This window comes from Branchiostoma floridae, chromosome 17 (genome assembly GCF_000003815.2).
Source record: "Branchiostoma floridae strain S238N-H82 chromosome 17, Bfl_VNyyK, whole genome shotgun sequence".
NCBI lineage: Eukaryota > Metazoa > Chordata > Leptocardii > Amphioxiformes > Branchiostomatidae > Branchiostoma > Branchiostoma floridae.
In genome coordinates this window covers 17,986,190-18,001,051 of record NC_049995.1, presented here as the reverse complement: position 1 = coordinate 18,001,051, position 14,862 = coordinate 17,986,190, and the positions used below count along the sequence as shown (strand labels likewise).

At 47.4% G+C, this 14,862-nt stretch overlaps 1 protein-coding gene across 3 annotated transcripts; it reads right to left on the bottom strand.

Moving 5' to 3' along the window:
- Positions 1 to 361: 361 nt before the first annotated feature.
- On the bottom strand, positions 362 to 14,257 carry LOC118404627 (protein odd-skipped-related 2-like). 3 transcript variants are annotated; one of them, XM_035803859.1, is made up of 4 exons: positions 14,044 to 14,257; positions 2,501 to 3,197; positions 1,717 to 2,031; positions 362 to 1,562 (listed from the first exon to the last, which is right to left on the bottom strand). In XM_035803859.1, exons 2-4 carry the CDS (start codon positions 3,184 to 3,186, stop codon positions 1,532 to 1,534), a joined length of 1,032 nt encoding a protein of 343 aa, XP_035659752.1. In that variant the 5' UTR covers positions 3,187 to 3,197; positions 14,044 to 14,257; the 3' UTR covers positions 362 to 1,531. The 3 variants fall into 3 exon arrangements, with proteins under 3 accessions (XP_035659752.1, XP_035659750.1, XP_035659751.1); XM_035803857.1 differs by lacking the exon at positions 14,044 to 14,257 and adding an exon at positions 11,838 to 12,368; XM_035803858.1 differs by lacking the exons at positions 362 to 1,562; positions 14,044 to 14,257 and adding an exon at positions 11,838 to 12,366 and having other exon boundaries at positions 1,660 to 2,031.
- Between the last annotated feature and the right edge of the window lie 605 nt (positions 14,258 to 14,862).

Genomic DNA, 14,862 nt, shown 5'->3' with positions numbered 1-14,862 from the left:
TCATATTTGGGGTCTCTATACTACTATAGGTGTAACCAGTGTTTGCCTGCCTCTATTTGTCCCTCTCCCCATCTCTCTCTCTCCATCTCTCTCTCCATCTCTCTCTCCATCTCCACCCACAACCCCACCCCCACCTCCCCATCTCTCTGTCTTTCTCCACTCCACACTCTCTGTCCCATCATATTTGGGGTCTCTATAGGTGTGAGCAGTGTCCTCAGCTCGGGCGCATTGTAAGGGATTGCATTCGTCATTTCGGCGGACCATGTACGTGGGAGCTTTAGGCATAAAGTTAGACTTATATCTGAGTTAAAATTTCCCAGCATAAAGAAATGAAAGCACAATGGACAGTCACCACACACACGACATTGGCACCATACATGTATTGTTTGTATATTCAGTATCTTAACATTTCATCTTGGGAATGTACACATTTTTTCCAACAACATATTTCTATATAAAATCTAATCAATACTAATTACGATTGTGCAGGTTTCCACAAATCTATTTTTTATGGCAAGGGACGCATCACCATCCCAGAAAATGCTTCCATTTCAAACCATCACCACGGTTAATTGCAACAAATTAATGCGAACAGAGAAGGGAAAAACGTCTGCCTAACACATAAATGTAACATATATACACGGCACAATAAACCCTCAGTCTTGAAAGCGATATCGATCATTCAGGGTCCTTCAGGTGTTTTCAAACAAGATTCATGAGCTAATTATCTTCATTCCAGAAACGCAGAGACTGTTTGTAGTCTTTATTTCTATGTCCACACCTTTTCTGTCCTTTCTGTCCGTTTTGTTATTGCAGTTGTATCGGACAGAAAGTGGACAAAAGTTCTGAAGGGTGTCCAGGGTCTCATTTCGCTGCATTTGCGTCATTGCTATTGGAGATGGTTGGGAGTTGATCTGGCACCTTCGTCCCCAGGTGAGCCTGTTGTCTCGTCCTTCTTCTCACCGAAGTTCTACAGATTAGACATCTTTTTTAATCACTGCAGATGTCAGCTTAACTTTTTTTGCTGACTTTACGATCGTCATTGCGGTTGTAAGGGACCAGGAGCTGGTCTGGCATCAATTGTCAACAGGTGAAGCCGTCACCTCTTCCTTCTTCTCACAGTTCTACGGATCAGAATTTTTTTTTATTTCTACTGATGAGTCAGGCACAGTTTGTGAAGTCATCGCCTTTGCGATCGTCATCACTGTTGTTGGATGGGACCAGGAGTCGATTTGGCATCATTGTCCCCAGGTGACCCCCTGGCCTCTCCTTCTTCCATCTCCTCACTGTTCAATAGATCAGATAGTTTATCTCAAAACTTCAAAGTTCCTAATTTCTCCTCTAACGATCGTCACTGTTGTTGGATGGGACTCGGAGTGGACCTGACGATATTGTGATTGCATGGGGCTAGGACCTATCTTTGTCCGCAGGTGACCCCGTTGTCCCTTCGTCGATCTTCTCACAGTTCTATAGATCAGATTATCTAGCTTTAAACTTGTCAAAGTTCCTCACTTTTCGGCCCTTACGATCGTCACTGTTGCTGGATGGGACTAGGAGTGGACCTGACGTCATTGTCCCCAGGTGACCCCTGGCGCCTCTTCCTTCTCCATAGTTCTACAAATCAGACATTTATGCATTTATTTATATCTCTACTGTTTCAGTTTCTCATGAGTCTGCCCTAACGATCGTCACTGTTGGATGGGACTGGGAGTGGACCTGACGTCATTGTCCCCAGGTGACCCCACGGCCTCCCCCTCGGTCTCCTCGCAGTGCGTGAGGCTGTGCCTGCGCAGGTCGCAGTTCCGGCGGAACACCTTGCCGCAGTTGGCGCACTGGTACGGCTTGATGTCCGTGTGCGTCAGCAGGTGAGTCTTCAGGTTGCTGCGCTGGTTGAAGGTGCGGCCGCAGGTGGGACACTTGTGGGGGGACTCCTGCAGGTGGAGCGTCCTGTGCACGGCCAGAGTTCGGGACTGGCAGAAACCCTTCCCGCACTCACTGCACTTAAACGGCTTCTCCTTGGAATGGATGTACCTGTGGAACGGTAAATAAAGGTGTAAACAAACAAACAAATAGAGTACAGGACTGGCAGAAACCCTTCCCGCACTCACTGCACTTGAACACAGGAGAAGCCCTCCTTGGAATTGTTATAGAGGTCTGGGAAAACGAGGAAACAGTTCTAGATAAAAGAGAAACAAAACAAGAAGGCCACACAACCAAAGCCTCCCTCAAGAACCTGAAGTAAGTAGACAGACGGATATGAAGACGTTAAGGGAACACTTACAATTAATCAAGCATCTGGGTAGAATTTGGAAACTTGTCCAGACTTTATCCGATGTCAGTATTCTATTGCCTGAACGTCTTCATCGACGGATGAAAATATTTTTTGACCATTATCAGGGAAATGTTCGTTTGTCTGTAGCACTTACTTCTGGTCCATGAGGTGATCCTCTCTGCCTTGTGAACTTTGTTTGCTTGTTTGTTTGTTTGTTTGTTTACTTACTTGTGGTCCCTGAGATGGTCTTGCCTCCGGAAAGCCTTGTGGCAGATGTCGCAGGAGTAGGGCCGCTCGTCCGTGTGGGTGCGCTCGTGGATCAGCAGGTTGTACGACTTGGTGAAGTGCCGCCCGCAGAACCGGCAGATGAACTCCTTCTTGGCTCGGGACGGGAGGCGGCCTCGGCCTGACCTGCGGTCCACCTTCGGCACGAAGGCGGAGGTGTAGCCGCCGGGGATGTGCTGGCGGTGCGGTGCGGGGAAGCCGAGCCCGTGGAACAGCTGCCGGGTGCTGCTGGTGTCCTCCTCCGTCACAGCTTTAGCGAGGTTGGCGAAGTCGAACCTCGGCTTGCCCCTGCTCTCCCCGCCGCCCACGTCTGGGGAAAGCTTCGGTACGGGGACGGACAGCGGGGGAGGGGGGTACGGCGAGAAGGCGGCCATGCCGAGCGGCAGGGGGGTGCTGAGGAACGGGAACCTGGGCGGGAGGAGGGCGTCCGGCGGCGGGGAGCCGCACCACAGGCCGCACGGCAGGAGGTGAGGTGGGACCGGGAGCGGCAGCATGCGGAGCGGCGACGCCATGACCGGGAGCGGATGGAACGGCGCGTCGGGGCGGGCGGGCGGCAGCGGCGTCGGCACCAGGACCTCCGGGCACGCGGCGGGGTGGCCGTCTGCCAGGGGCGACAGGGGGCGCTTCATCACACCCACACCTGCGACAAACAAACAAACAAACAAACAAATATTAGAGCCATGAGTCAGATTCAGTCATGTGAGTAATAGTATACTTTGCGCGTTCTGGATTATTGATGTTGAACAAGTTGTACGTATAACTCGGTACATTGTAGCGACAGGCGAGCAGTCTGACCCAACACCTGCGGCGTTACCTGGCACGTATCAGGAGAGGAAAACCCAATTATCCCCGTTACCATGGCGATGTCAAGAGCAGGTCAAGTTGAGGTCACGGTCTGAGTTTTCTCCCGGGGGCCGAACATGGCGGCCAGACATCCCAAACACGCGCGGTATCAGGGCCCGTGCCAGGGCCTGTCGCTTCGCACGTCCGTCAGCGCAAAGCCTGATAACGGAAATATGTGTCCCACATGGTCCGGCTTAGCGCGCGCGTGTGGCCTTCAGCACCGCACGGGACGGACGGGCTGTCAGTCATAGCTGTCAATCATAGCCGTCAGTCATAACTGTCAATCATTGCTGTCAGTCATACATGTCACCGTCAGCGCGCTGGCTGATAACGGAAAAATGTGTCCCACATGGTCCGGCTTAGCGCCGCGCGTGTGGCCTTCTGCACCGCACGGGACGGACGGGCTGTCAATCATAGCTGTCAATCATAGCCGTCAATCATACATGTCACTGTCAGCAGGCTGGCAGATAACACAAATATGTGTCCCACATGGTCCTGCTTAGCGCGCGTGTGTGGCCTTCAGCACCGCACGGGACGGACGGGCTGTCAGTCATAGCTGTCAATCATAGCTGTCAATCATAGCTGTCAATCATAGCTGTCAATCATAACTGTCAACCATAGCTGTCAATCATAGCAGTTAATCACAACTGTCAGTCATACATGTCACCGTCAGCGCAAAGGCTGATAACACAAATATGTGTCCCACATGGTCCGGCTTAGCGCCGCGCGTGTGGCCTTCTGCACCGCACGGGACGGACGGGCTGTCAATCATAGCTGTCAGTCATAACTGTCAATCAATCATAACTGTCAATCATACATGTCAACGTCAGTGCGCTGGCTGATAACGGAAAAATGTGTCCCGCATGGTCCGGCTTAGCGCGCGCGGGACGGACGGGCTGTCAATCGTAACTGTCAATCATAGCTGTCAGTCATAGCTGTCAATCATAGCTGTTTATCATAGATGTCAACATAACTGTCAATGATAACTGTCAATCATAGAGGGTGGGAGGAGCTTTCATCACGATTGTCGGGGTAACTGTTAATCACTGCATAAAAGGGTAACTGTCAACCCCGAAATCACTCATTGAAGACGTGATAGACTGTCAATCATATTTGTCAATCACAGAAGGGGCGAGGGGAGCTGTCAATCACATCTGTCAATCAAAACTGTCAGTCGTGGGAAGCGCGAGGGTAATTGTCAATCATATTTGCCAGTCACGGCCAGACTAAACCGAATGTCAATCATCGTAACTTCTACAGGAGCTGCACGGAAGTGGCACCTGTCTATCGTAACAGTCGCATCACAGCACGAAATGGTTAATCTCTATCAAACTGACTACGCTGGCTGTTATAGGGAGAATAAAGGTGAGTTTTGCTACGAGAGGAGTTGGCCGACCGCGCAGCGGAAACATAAACCTAAACGTGGACTGACTCCTCTGGCCATTTTCCAATTTCTTTTTGCCGAATTATACGATCCCCGCACCCCCGTAGAAAGGCCAGTTGAACGCTGCAAAATGGCTCTATAAAATCTGCAAGAGACAATTTAGTAAAAATGCTTGGTGGTGGCATATTTCGAGAAGCTGGAGGCTTTACTCAAAGGAATCCCAAACATTCACTCTGTCCTAATAGCCTCTCGTTCCCAGATCAAACTGGATACATCTCGTCCACAGAACGCCCTTTACAGCCAACTCGTCCCTAGGTTGCCCCGGACAGGTGTGCGTCGTCCCCAGGATACCCAGCGTTTGTGTTTACCCAGATCGGGCCGGTTTCTGTCAGCCTGTAGTAGGAAACATGCCGACCGGAGGCAGCGGTGATTCATTGGTCTCTACCGGACTCCCGACTGGCCGAATACTAGTAGTACTACGGGAATCTGGCCAAGTTAGGAATAAAAGTCTAGTAGGAGTTATTAAACTGGCTTAGGAGTGAACTGATCGGCTGAATAGACTGCTGAAGACTGACTGGAAACCCATAGTAACTTGTTTGTCACTATTTGGCCAAATTCTTCTCTTTTTTTTATTATCCAGTTGACAGGCCTGCCATGGAGACGAGTGATTCATGCCTTCCTGTGCGCCGGCCTGACATCGCCTCCGCTCACGTGACCTCGCCTCCGCTCACGCAACTGTCGCCACATCGGATGTCCTGGACAAGAACTGTTTATCGCTCATCACGGAAACGTGGGAGGTTGGGCAGAACTGTTCAACCTTAAACTCAGTTTTGTTCGACATTAAACCCAACAAAGCTATATCCAGCAGGAGTAATACTTCATGTGTATTATTGTCATTACTATTTTATCTGTTAAACGCCTCCTCACGGAAACGTAGGAGGCTTGGCAAAACTGTTCAACCGCAAACCCAACGAGACTATATCCAACTGGAGTTTTGTAATATTAGTATCATGACTATTTTATTTGTTTATCTCATCATCGAGGAACGTAGGCGGCTGGGCAAAACTGTCGAACTTCAACTGAAACAAGTGGTGCATTATTAGCCGGAATGTTCAACTTTCACGGCGTCAATAATGTTTGAAATCAAAACTACCAGTTTAGTAGACTTTGAGTGCCGTCGTTAACATAGACACCTGCGCAAGATACCTGGTCCTTCATCATGTTTTATGTGCATAGATCACTGTGTTCAACCCCCCTTCCCTTGTACGTATGTTTTCTTCCTCACTGGGTTCTTATTTAGGAGCTGCTTAATGAAACATTGATAAAGAGGCTTCGAATGGTCACCAATAACACACAGATCTAATCAGTCCCAAAAGTCTGGGACTAACCTTATTTACTCTTCCGAGACTCTGAAGGTTGAGGGTAGTCATCTCCTCTCTGAACACACACAACTTTAAACACCCTTAAAGTCTGCAGTCTGAGGCTACACACACTCACAAACACAGAGTAAAACACACTCACACACACACACACACACACACTCAAACACACACACACACACTCACACACACACACATACACACACTCAAACACACACACACACACACACACACACACACACACACACATACACACACACATACACTAATTAATTGAGGGACAGGATTCCTAACGTTAGGCACATCACACACCTGCCCCCGCCAGCCAGCCAGCCATCATTGCTGACCCACGTTCCGGTTCGTTATCAGCCCTTCCACATCACACATTACACACACACACCCTCCCCAAACACACACACATCCCCCCTTCACACACACACACCCCCTTCACACACACATACCCCCTTCACACACACATCCCCCCGCCAGCCGGCCAGCCATGCCATTGCTGACCCCGCCGTGTTCGGACACGTTCCGGTTCGTTATCAGCAACCCCCTTCCCCCTTCACACACACAATCCCCCCGCCAGCCGGCCAGCCATGACAGTGGTGACCCTGCCGTGTTCGGACACGTTCGGGTTCGTTATCAGCCTTTCCGTGATGAAGACAAATTGGGAGCCGCTGAGCGGACGGGCGGATTGTAGGATTGTAGAGGGCAGGGGAGCAGAATAGCCTAGTACCCGGCCTCCTTCACAGAATTCTAGATGCGCTGGCTTCTATTTTGGAGAGCTCTGATTCGCGAATTTCAACATGGGCTCCAGCGTTGATACATCCATCACTGCTAGAAGTCTGCGAAGAAGGCTAACTAGAAGCCAGCAAGTGTATAAAGCCAATGGGCTCAAATTCAAAATCATAGAATCCAAAAAGTTACTATACAATGTTCAGTGTAAGTGGGGCTTTTCGTTCCCCTCTGCTCAAGAAAAAGAAGTTAAACCCAACTTAACTTGTTTAATTTCGGTTACGTCGTGAGAATCAGTAAATAAATAATATTATTATGACCTTTTTGATAGTGAACACAAGCGAATGGATACAACAAAGTCCTCATTTCGACACCTTTTCGATGGCTCGAACAATGAAGCGAATACTCGATAAATACTCTTGTGAACACGTCAATGTGTTAGAAATATACCAACAAACACAAGAGCGGGTCAGAGTTCTCTAGTAAGGTGAAGGCAGTCGGTGGAACTTTTACGGGAAAATTTAGCCGATAATCTACATTTAATTGCAATATTTAAGCTTGTTAAAGCAACAGTGTAGTACACGCGCCAAGATTGTTATTTAATTGCAATACAGTATGTATCAAAAAGTCGGATCTCACATTAATTTTTACCTTGCACCCTCCAGAATCTAATTGGTCGGCCTAGGTTTCTTCTTCTAAATTGTTCATCTTGTATGCTGATTCTAAATGTGTTGGTTACGTATCAATAAAGATGTTGTCTTATTGCACGTGAGAGAAAAAATATCATGTTGTTCAAGACAAATGATAAAGTACCTGTAGAACCGAATTCCGCTGATAGAGAAGGATAGGGTGAACCGGTGTGCTTCGCTGAAAACGCAAGCCGTAGCGAAATCCTCCTTACTCTACGCTTCGAATTCGTCTAAAAAACGTTCATTTTAAACACCATATGTTCCGACCATCACTTTCAGGCTTCGTCCCACCACACTAGACAAAGTGACGCCCTGTCTTCTGGAGGTGACATCGACTTGTAAAGGGTTTTTCTTTTTTTTTTAACGAGCAAGTAAAGACCACTTCAAGGCAATGAACTAGATTTAGTAAGAAGTTGGAAATAATTGTACACGGAGGTAGCGGTGGATATTCATTTTCAAGGCTGATAGGTGATAGGTTGTAGACAGGAGGGAAACAGTTATCGTCGAGAGAATTCCATAGATTGGCTGTTCTGGGAAAAACTGTTACTGTAGAAGGACTTGGAAACTGGCAATTGGACAGTATAGCAATATGAGTTTGAAGAAAACCGAGTGTTGCGCTGAAAGGGTCTCACAGTGGAGGGACAAGTAGCGTGAGATCATTGGAGCAATACCCATGGAAGTACCGCTTAAATGGGTGAGGGTCTAGCCTTTTGCCTTATTCCAAGTGTTTACAATGTTGTCACCCCTGAGTCTTCCATGTAACACTAGACCTGGGGTTCCGTACAAGATTTACACCTGCAGCCCCGGCTGTTTGTTTCTAAGTGAGCGGAGTTTGTTTTTCCTGTAACCGCGGCTCGGCTGCGCGTGGCGGCACGACTCGTTTCACAATAAAAGTCTGTTTATCAGCTTATAGCAGAGACAATTGTTACAAGTTAGACATCAAATAGATCTATAAATCCCGCCTTTCTTGGCATCCAACGTCAGAGAAACTGTTTCCATAAGTTCTGGCCGTCTTTTAAAGACTCGAACCGTCGCGAACTTGTTCTATGATTTAGCGATGTTACTACATGTAGGCTTTCACAATACGTCTTCAAGTGAGGGTTAGGGAATATCCCGGTCAATTGAACATGAGAAGAATCATAGCCTGCGTCTACACAGACCAGCTCCTCGGCTCCAGGGCCAACAAGGACCCCTATCCTGGATGCCAGACTGCCTATACACCCCAACTACTCAGCTCTATGACCAACATGCTCCCAAGGACGTTCTACAGCATGAGCTAGACCCTGATGGATATTATTTAGTTCAGCCGGAGTCTGGTCTGGTTTCCAGGCCCCTTTGAATCATGGTCTTCACCAGGGACGTTCGGTAAAATTTCTCTGGGAGCATGGTACCCCTGACCCGAGGATCTAGGAGTTGTCCAGTGCAGGTCATGGAAACAGCCTGACATGATCAAGGCTAGAAGAAATCAGAAAGCTGATCGAAAGATGGACAGTAAGAGCTTAACTTTGTGTACGGTAACAGTTTTATAGTGTCAATTACCGTCACAAACTTTTATTCAAAATTTTACTTCGGCTTCTTGCTTAGTGTCATCCTAGATCCTCCGAAAGTAATGCCTAATTTCTGATTCAAGAGAAAGTGTTATTACTTTGGATTTCTCGGTTCCTTAGCCCATCCTCAACACGTCTGGCTGTAACTTCTGTTTCATTATTTAGTCTACGTGGACCACCAGCGACTTTTAGGAATCCTATAGAGGCTTCTGTTTTATCGTCGGATTCCACAGCAAAAATCAGGAAGTCGACAAATTTCTTGCTTTGAGCTTTTGTTAAAACGTGTACACTTTCCTTTTATCGTTAGAGTCTCAGTTGTCTTGAGATACTAGTTTTACAAAAAAACTCAGTAGTTTTTCCCTTATCATTTGAGGCCGAACTAAAGACGTCTGGAGAAATCTTAAGATGTCTACTGTTTCTTAATCCAAACTCCAGACGCCAGAACGGAATCTTAGATCAGCTCCCGTTTTATGGTTGGATTTAGACAACGCTGAGAAACGAAAAAGACAACAAGGTTCTTTAAGACTCTAGTTACGGCCGATTGGAACTGATAAAGGCGAATATGAAACCATTCAGACGACATAAACACCGTTCAGTTGCCATGGTAACGCTTTGAACTTGAGACGATGACGTGTATAACTGGTAGTTATTAGCGCGATATCAGATATATACCTGGTAGTTATCGGGCCAGCCCCCGCCACATGGCCGGGCGGCAGGGCAGGGGAGCCCCGCTACTGTGTGTGGTCTCGTGCCTGGAAACACGGGTTTATGCTGTAACGTTCTCCATACACACTTAACACAGAACCCTTCTGGGCATTTTTCTTAATTCTCTCACTTCTACTGGCTTCCACAAAACGCTATGTTGTAACACTAGCGTTGGTGCGTATTTGCTGTAGTTGTTGAATACTAGATGTGCAAAATGCAAGCTACTTCGTTTTTGATCCTGTATACAGTGTGGTCTTTCTTTGCTGGTTATAGTGGGAATTGGAGAAACCAGAGGGCGGTGTAGAACCTTTCAGTGGGCAAATGAAACTCCTTTTTTCCCTATTCAACAGATTGCCATCAAATGGTTCTGACAGAGACTGCTGACAAGGGTCCTAAATGACTAATGATTTCACTAGTACTGAAAATTGTGTATGATGAATAAAAACTGAAAGGAAACAGAGCTAAAAAAAGCGATATGAACTAGGCAGCTTGTGTCACAAAACTGAAATCTGAGGTATAGTAAGAAAAACAGTCTACAAGAATAACGTACAAACTACCGGTATGTATGATTTACAAACCAGTCAACTGCTGGTAGCGGTATAGCCAAAGAAACATATTTCTGTCATTCCAGCATGAATGAAAAGAAGAAATAGCAGTCGCTATACAAAATCAGTTCCATCAAACCTGGTCTGAGGCATTTCCAATTTCGTTGTTCTTGTCTAAAAGTATTAGAAAGTGAAGTTTGTTTCACCACAGACGGCCTCAGTGTGTAGTAAGCCTTGTAGTGAGATCAGGGTTTCAGAAATCGACGCGCGCCATGACCCAGCTGCCGTCTGGTACATTTGCGATGCTACATTTCGATATTTACGAGTATATAGGACGTTACATGATAAAGAAAAGGATTGGTCTGAATTGACCGGAAAGAAATAGGTAAAAAAAGATGTTTTACCAATAGTTTACCTTAGCTCCCAATACTCCTTATTCCTCCTTGCCTACTTTTTTTTCAAAAGCTAAAAAGGTTTTGAAAATACAACAATCTCCACAGCTGAAAGCATCGGATGAGCAGGCAAAAAAAATATTGTTTTTTCTGCTACGTTCAGCGGTGGAGGTCCTCGGGGCTGCCGTGCGCGACCAGAACTCGCTCCGGTAGGAGACTGCCAATGCGGTTTTAACGACGACGTTTCGTCGAAAAGGGTAGGCCTCGAAGATACCGTTCTGGTTTAAAATTAGGAGTGGCCATTTGCGCTTGCACTACTATATTCCCTTGACATCTACATCAATGAAATGCATTTTGTCCGGTAGGTAGTCGATACGCGTCTCCATGCTCTCTACGTTAGAACGCTCGCGCGCACGAATGCTAGAGTGAAGAGTGTAACAAATGTAGATGTCTGCTTTTTTCAGCACAGAGTTTCGGATTAATTGATTCATACAATGTTGTTTTCGTAATTAACACTTCTCATCATCTTTTTAGTTGTGGTTATCTCTCGTGCTGAACTTAAAGCTTCTGTACCCACATAGCAATGATGTCTAACACGAATAGTAGAATGCTATTCGGCTATTTGGCACCTATAGTTCTGTGTTGTTTTTCGTTAGTTCTAAAAACAAAATCCGCTGTTCGATACACATGACAATAATTTAATCTTTTTTATCTATCAAAAGATTGAAGTGACCTAGAATTGGAATTAGATTAGGGCCGTCTCTACTTTGTGTAGGTTAGAATGCTTTAACCGTTAGAATCACCAACCCCTATAGATATCGGTACTGACGATTTCCGATGCTGTTCTTTTCCAAAGTCAAAAGTATTTTAGTCCACCAACATAAAAAAAAGATGTACAAGACAATATGGTGCATTAAAGAGAATCTTGACATGAAATACTACTAGTAACTGTCCGTCTTGTATTTTCCCACAACTCAAGTTCAGAGAATTTTCGCCTGGAGTTTGGAAACTTGCTGCAAGTTCTAGAAAAGAAAAGAAAAGAACATCAGAAGTCTCACCGTGTTGGTCTGAGACTTGCGCCGCCTCCTCAGACCGCTGCTTGATCAGGAAAATCTTCGGCATCTTGTCAGAACCAAGTTTTACTCAGCCGGTTTCTTAAAGACGAGGAAACGTTCCTTAAGGGCGCGGAGACAACCGGAGCTGAGAGCACGAGAGGCAGGATTGAAGCGATAACTTCCCCACACGAGACTCGGGCCGGGCTGTGCCGCTCACCGAGAGAGAAGGACACGACAGGACTGCTGCCTCCTCACGACGACTTTCCGAGAAGAATGCGTGTCCTCCTCGCTCCTCCCGACACGCCCAAGACGTAAGATTAATCTCCTTCAAGGAGACGCAGCCCAGCTGGTAGGCCGAAGTGTTGACAGTTTATTTATTATTAACTTCTTGAACTAATGATTAGTTACAATGTAACGTCCTCCGCGCCAGCACAGTGGCAGGCACAAACAGCTCAAGATGGATGGCCACTTTAAGGACCCCTCCCGTTATCGCCGGCCACTTCTCAAGGCTCCTTAAGGTGCTGACAGCTGACGTCTTGTCAGGCCGTGAACTTCAGATCGTCAGCAGGGCGACTGGCAGGCTAGGCTCTACCAACCTGGCTGGTGGGAGAAGATAACTTTGTAGCGTAACGTAGCGTAACGTAACGTAATGTATCATTTAGAAATGTTACCCTTCCTACGGACTAATTTTCCAGGCCAACTTCAAAAGTATTCACCCAATTTTTGCCGACTTTTTACACTGACAGGCCAGTTTCTACCAGACTACCTACGATGGCTATAGCCGGAGAGAAAATTTGCCTGGGGAGTTTGGCTACCGTGGAAATGTTACCATTCCCATGGACGGCTCTCCTCGACCTGGACATTTAACTGAGTAGAGTAAAGTAGAGTATTATTCTCCCTATTTTTTGAGAAATTTCACTATTTATACCCCTATAGGTAGGCCTGTTGGACCCGGAGGTACCTGTTGTTGTGTGCGTACATTTCGCACTAGACGTCGGGGTATATTAGCGGCAGTTTGTTGAACAAATAGAGCCCGAGAAGCGCTACTGACGGGTTGGCAGCTCCGCAAGCAGACCTGTCGGCAGGACCGCTGCGTCAGCGCGCCAACAAAACTACTTACAACAGATTACTTAAAACGTCAGCGACACTTAGGACTGCGCACACAAGACGTGCGATCTGTAGCTACTTCAGGAAGTTGTTTTTCTTCAATATAGTCTTTAAGGATAACAGTTTGGGACCACCCCGTTCTTTAGTCCATTCTGTGGCTGCGTTTGCAAAAGTACGAGTCGAGGTTAGGACGACAGAATCGCCTGGCGAAATGTCAATCAAGAAGCGATAATACGGTGGGACGACACGAGAGAGCAAACACTGCTGTACCGAATAGACCGATACTCGCGCTTTTTATTGACCGTTTCTCGTGGCGCTGAATGCGGCTGTTTGCGCGGGTTCCCGAAGGTGTAATTAAAGCGGGGAGATCGGGCCGGGCTGGTCCTCAAGTGTTTGAGCTGTGCCCGCGGATGGAGAGGGGGTGAGCGCCGCTCTTACAGACAACCCGGCAACCGGGAAGGGACGGAGAAATGTAACAAAGCTGGGCCTGGCCGGGCCCGCGCGTCAGGAAGGGGTGTCAGGCGGGTGTTTGGCTACTGTCAAGCCGAGGTGGGGTGAGGAACGTCATGACTGTGATGAATGGGGGAGGGGGGTGAAGTAGAGGTCACGGGAAGGTCACCGGGAGGCTTCCAGAAGCACACGTCTTGGCGTGACCGGGGTGCATCTGAGGGTCACTCAAGGAGGAAGGAGGAGAAACACTTATCTCGAAAAGTGGCGTCTAAGACATACAGAATGTGAGAAGCTTGACTTGCGGTGCCAACTTTGAGCCGGGTGTAGATTAGACGAAAGCGTCAAAGCTGAGTGAGACGCGTAACTAGGGTGCATCCAGGGGTCACTTCAAGGACACGGCGGAAACAATAGTTTGTCTTAATTACTGGTTCTAAGAAATATAGATAACTGAGAAAACGTGACCTACTTCGTCTGGTGATCTGAGACGAAAAACGCAGCAGAATTGGGCCAGTTGTAAATTACAAGAAAAGTTATAGCCCAGGCGCGTAACCAGGGTGCATCTAAGGGTCACTCTAAGAAAAACACAAGAAGGAACTCCAGCTCCGTTAAGAAGTACACAACACTCAGAGAAAATGATGTAAACTAGACTTACTGTGTCGTCAGTTTGTTCTTCAGAAGTCGCAGCTGAATTGCGTAACGTTAATGAGTTGAAATGAGTCCAAGTCTGCAGAGCGCCCGTCAGAAACCCGTCAGAACACTTCTCACGGGTCGCGCAGACGACACTTGCGTGCGGAGAAATTGGCGGGAAGACGGCCGTGCAGACGACATGTGCGTGCGGGTAGATTGGCGGGAAGACCCGGAGTATCAGGCGGCTGGTAGTGTGCGTGCAGTCGGCAGGAAGTGGGCCCTGACGAGCCGACTCACACCTAATCCAGACCTAATTGATCGGGGCGCGAAAATCAGCGTGGAGGAAACACGGAACGCTGAATAACCCGGGATCACGGCCTCTGTAATGACTTTATTCAGACGATTAGCTAGGAAAGTTTCGCCAAAGAGATCGACCCGAAGACTGAGAATGACTATTTTTTGTCAGGAAGAAGTGGTACATATACGTCTCCGGCCCGTGTTTTAGGCTAATTCCCTGACAGTAGCCGGCCAGGCTGTGTGTGGAAACGAAAGCTAGAAATGTTTGTGTAAAGAAATATATAATGCGGAACGCTGAATAACCAGGGAGCTCACGGTCTTTGTAATGACTTTATTTCATTCAGTTTTGTGTATTATTTCAGCCAGTAGGTACCCAATCTGAGTAGTGAGGCTGTTTTACATGCTCATGGCACCTCCTCCAACACGGGACCCCCATATCACGTCCCTTCCGAAAGACCAATGCAATTCTTTACAACATGTCCGAGCTGAGCCGACCCTGCCATCGCATTCAGACAATTACGGAAAGTTTCGTATAACTAGTATGAAA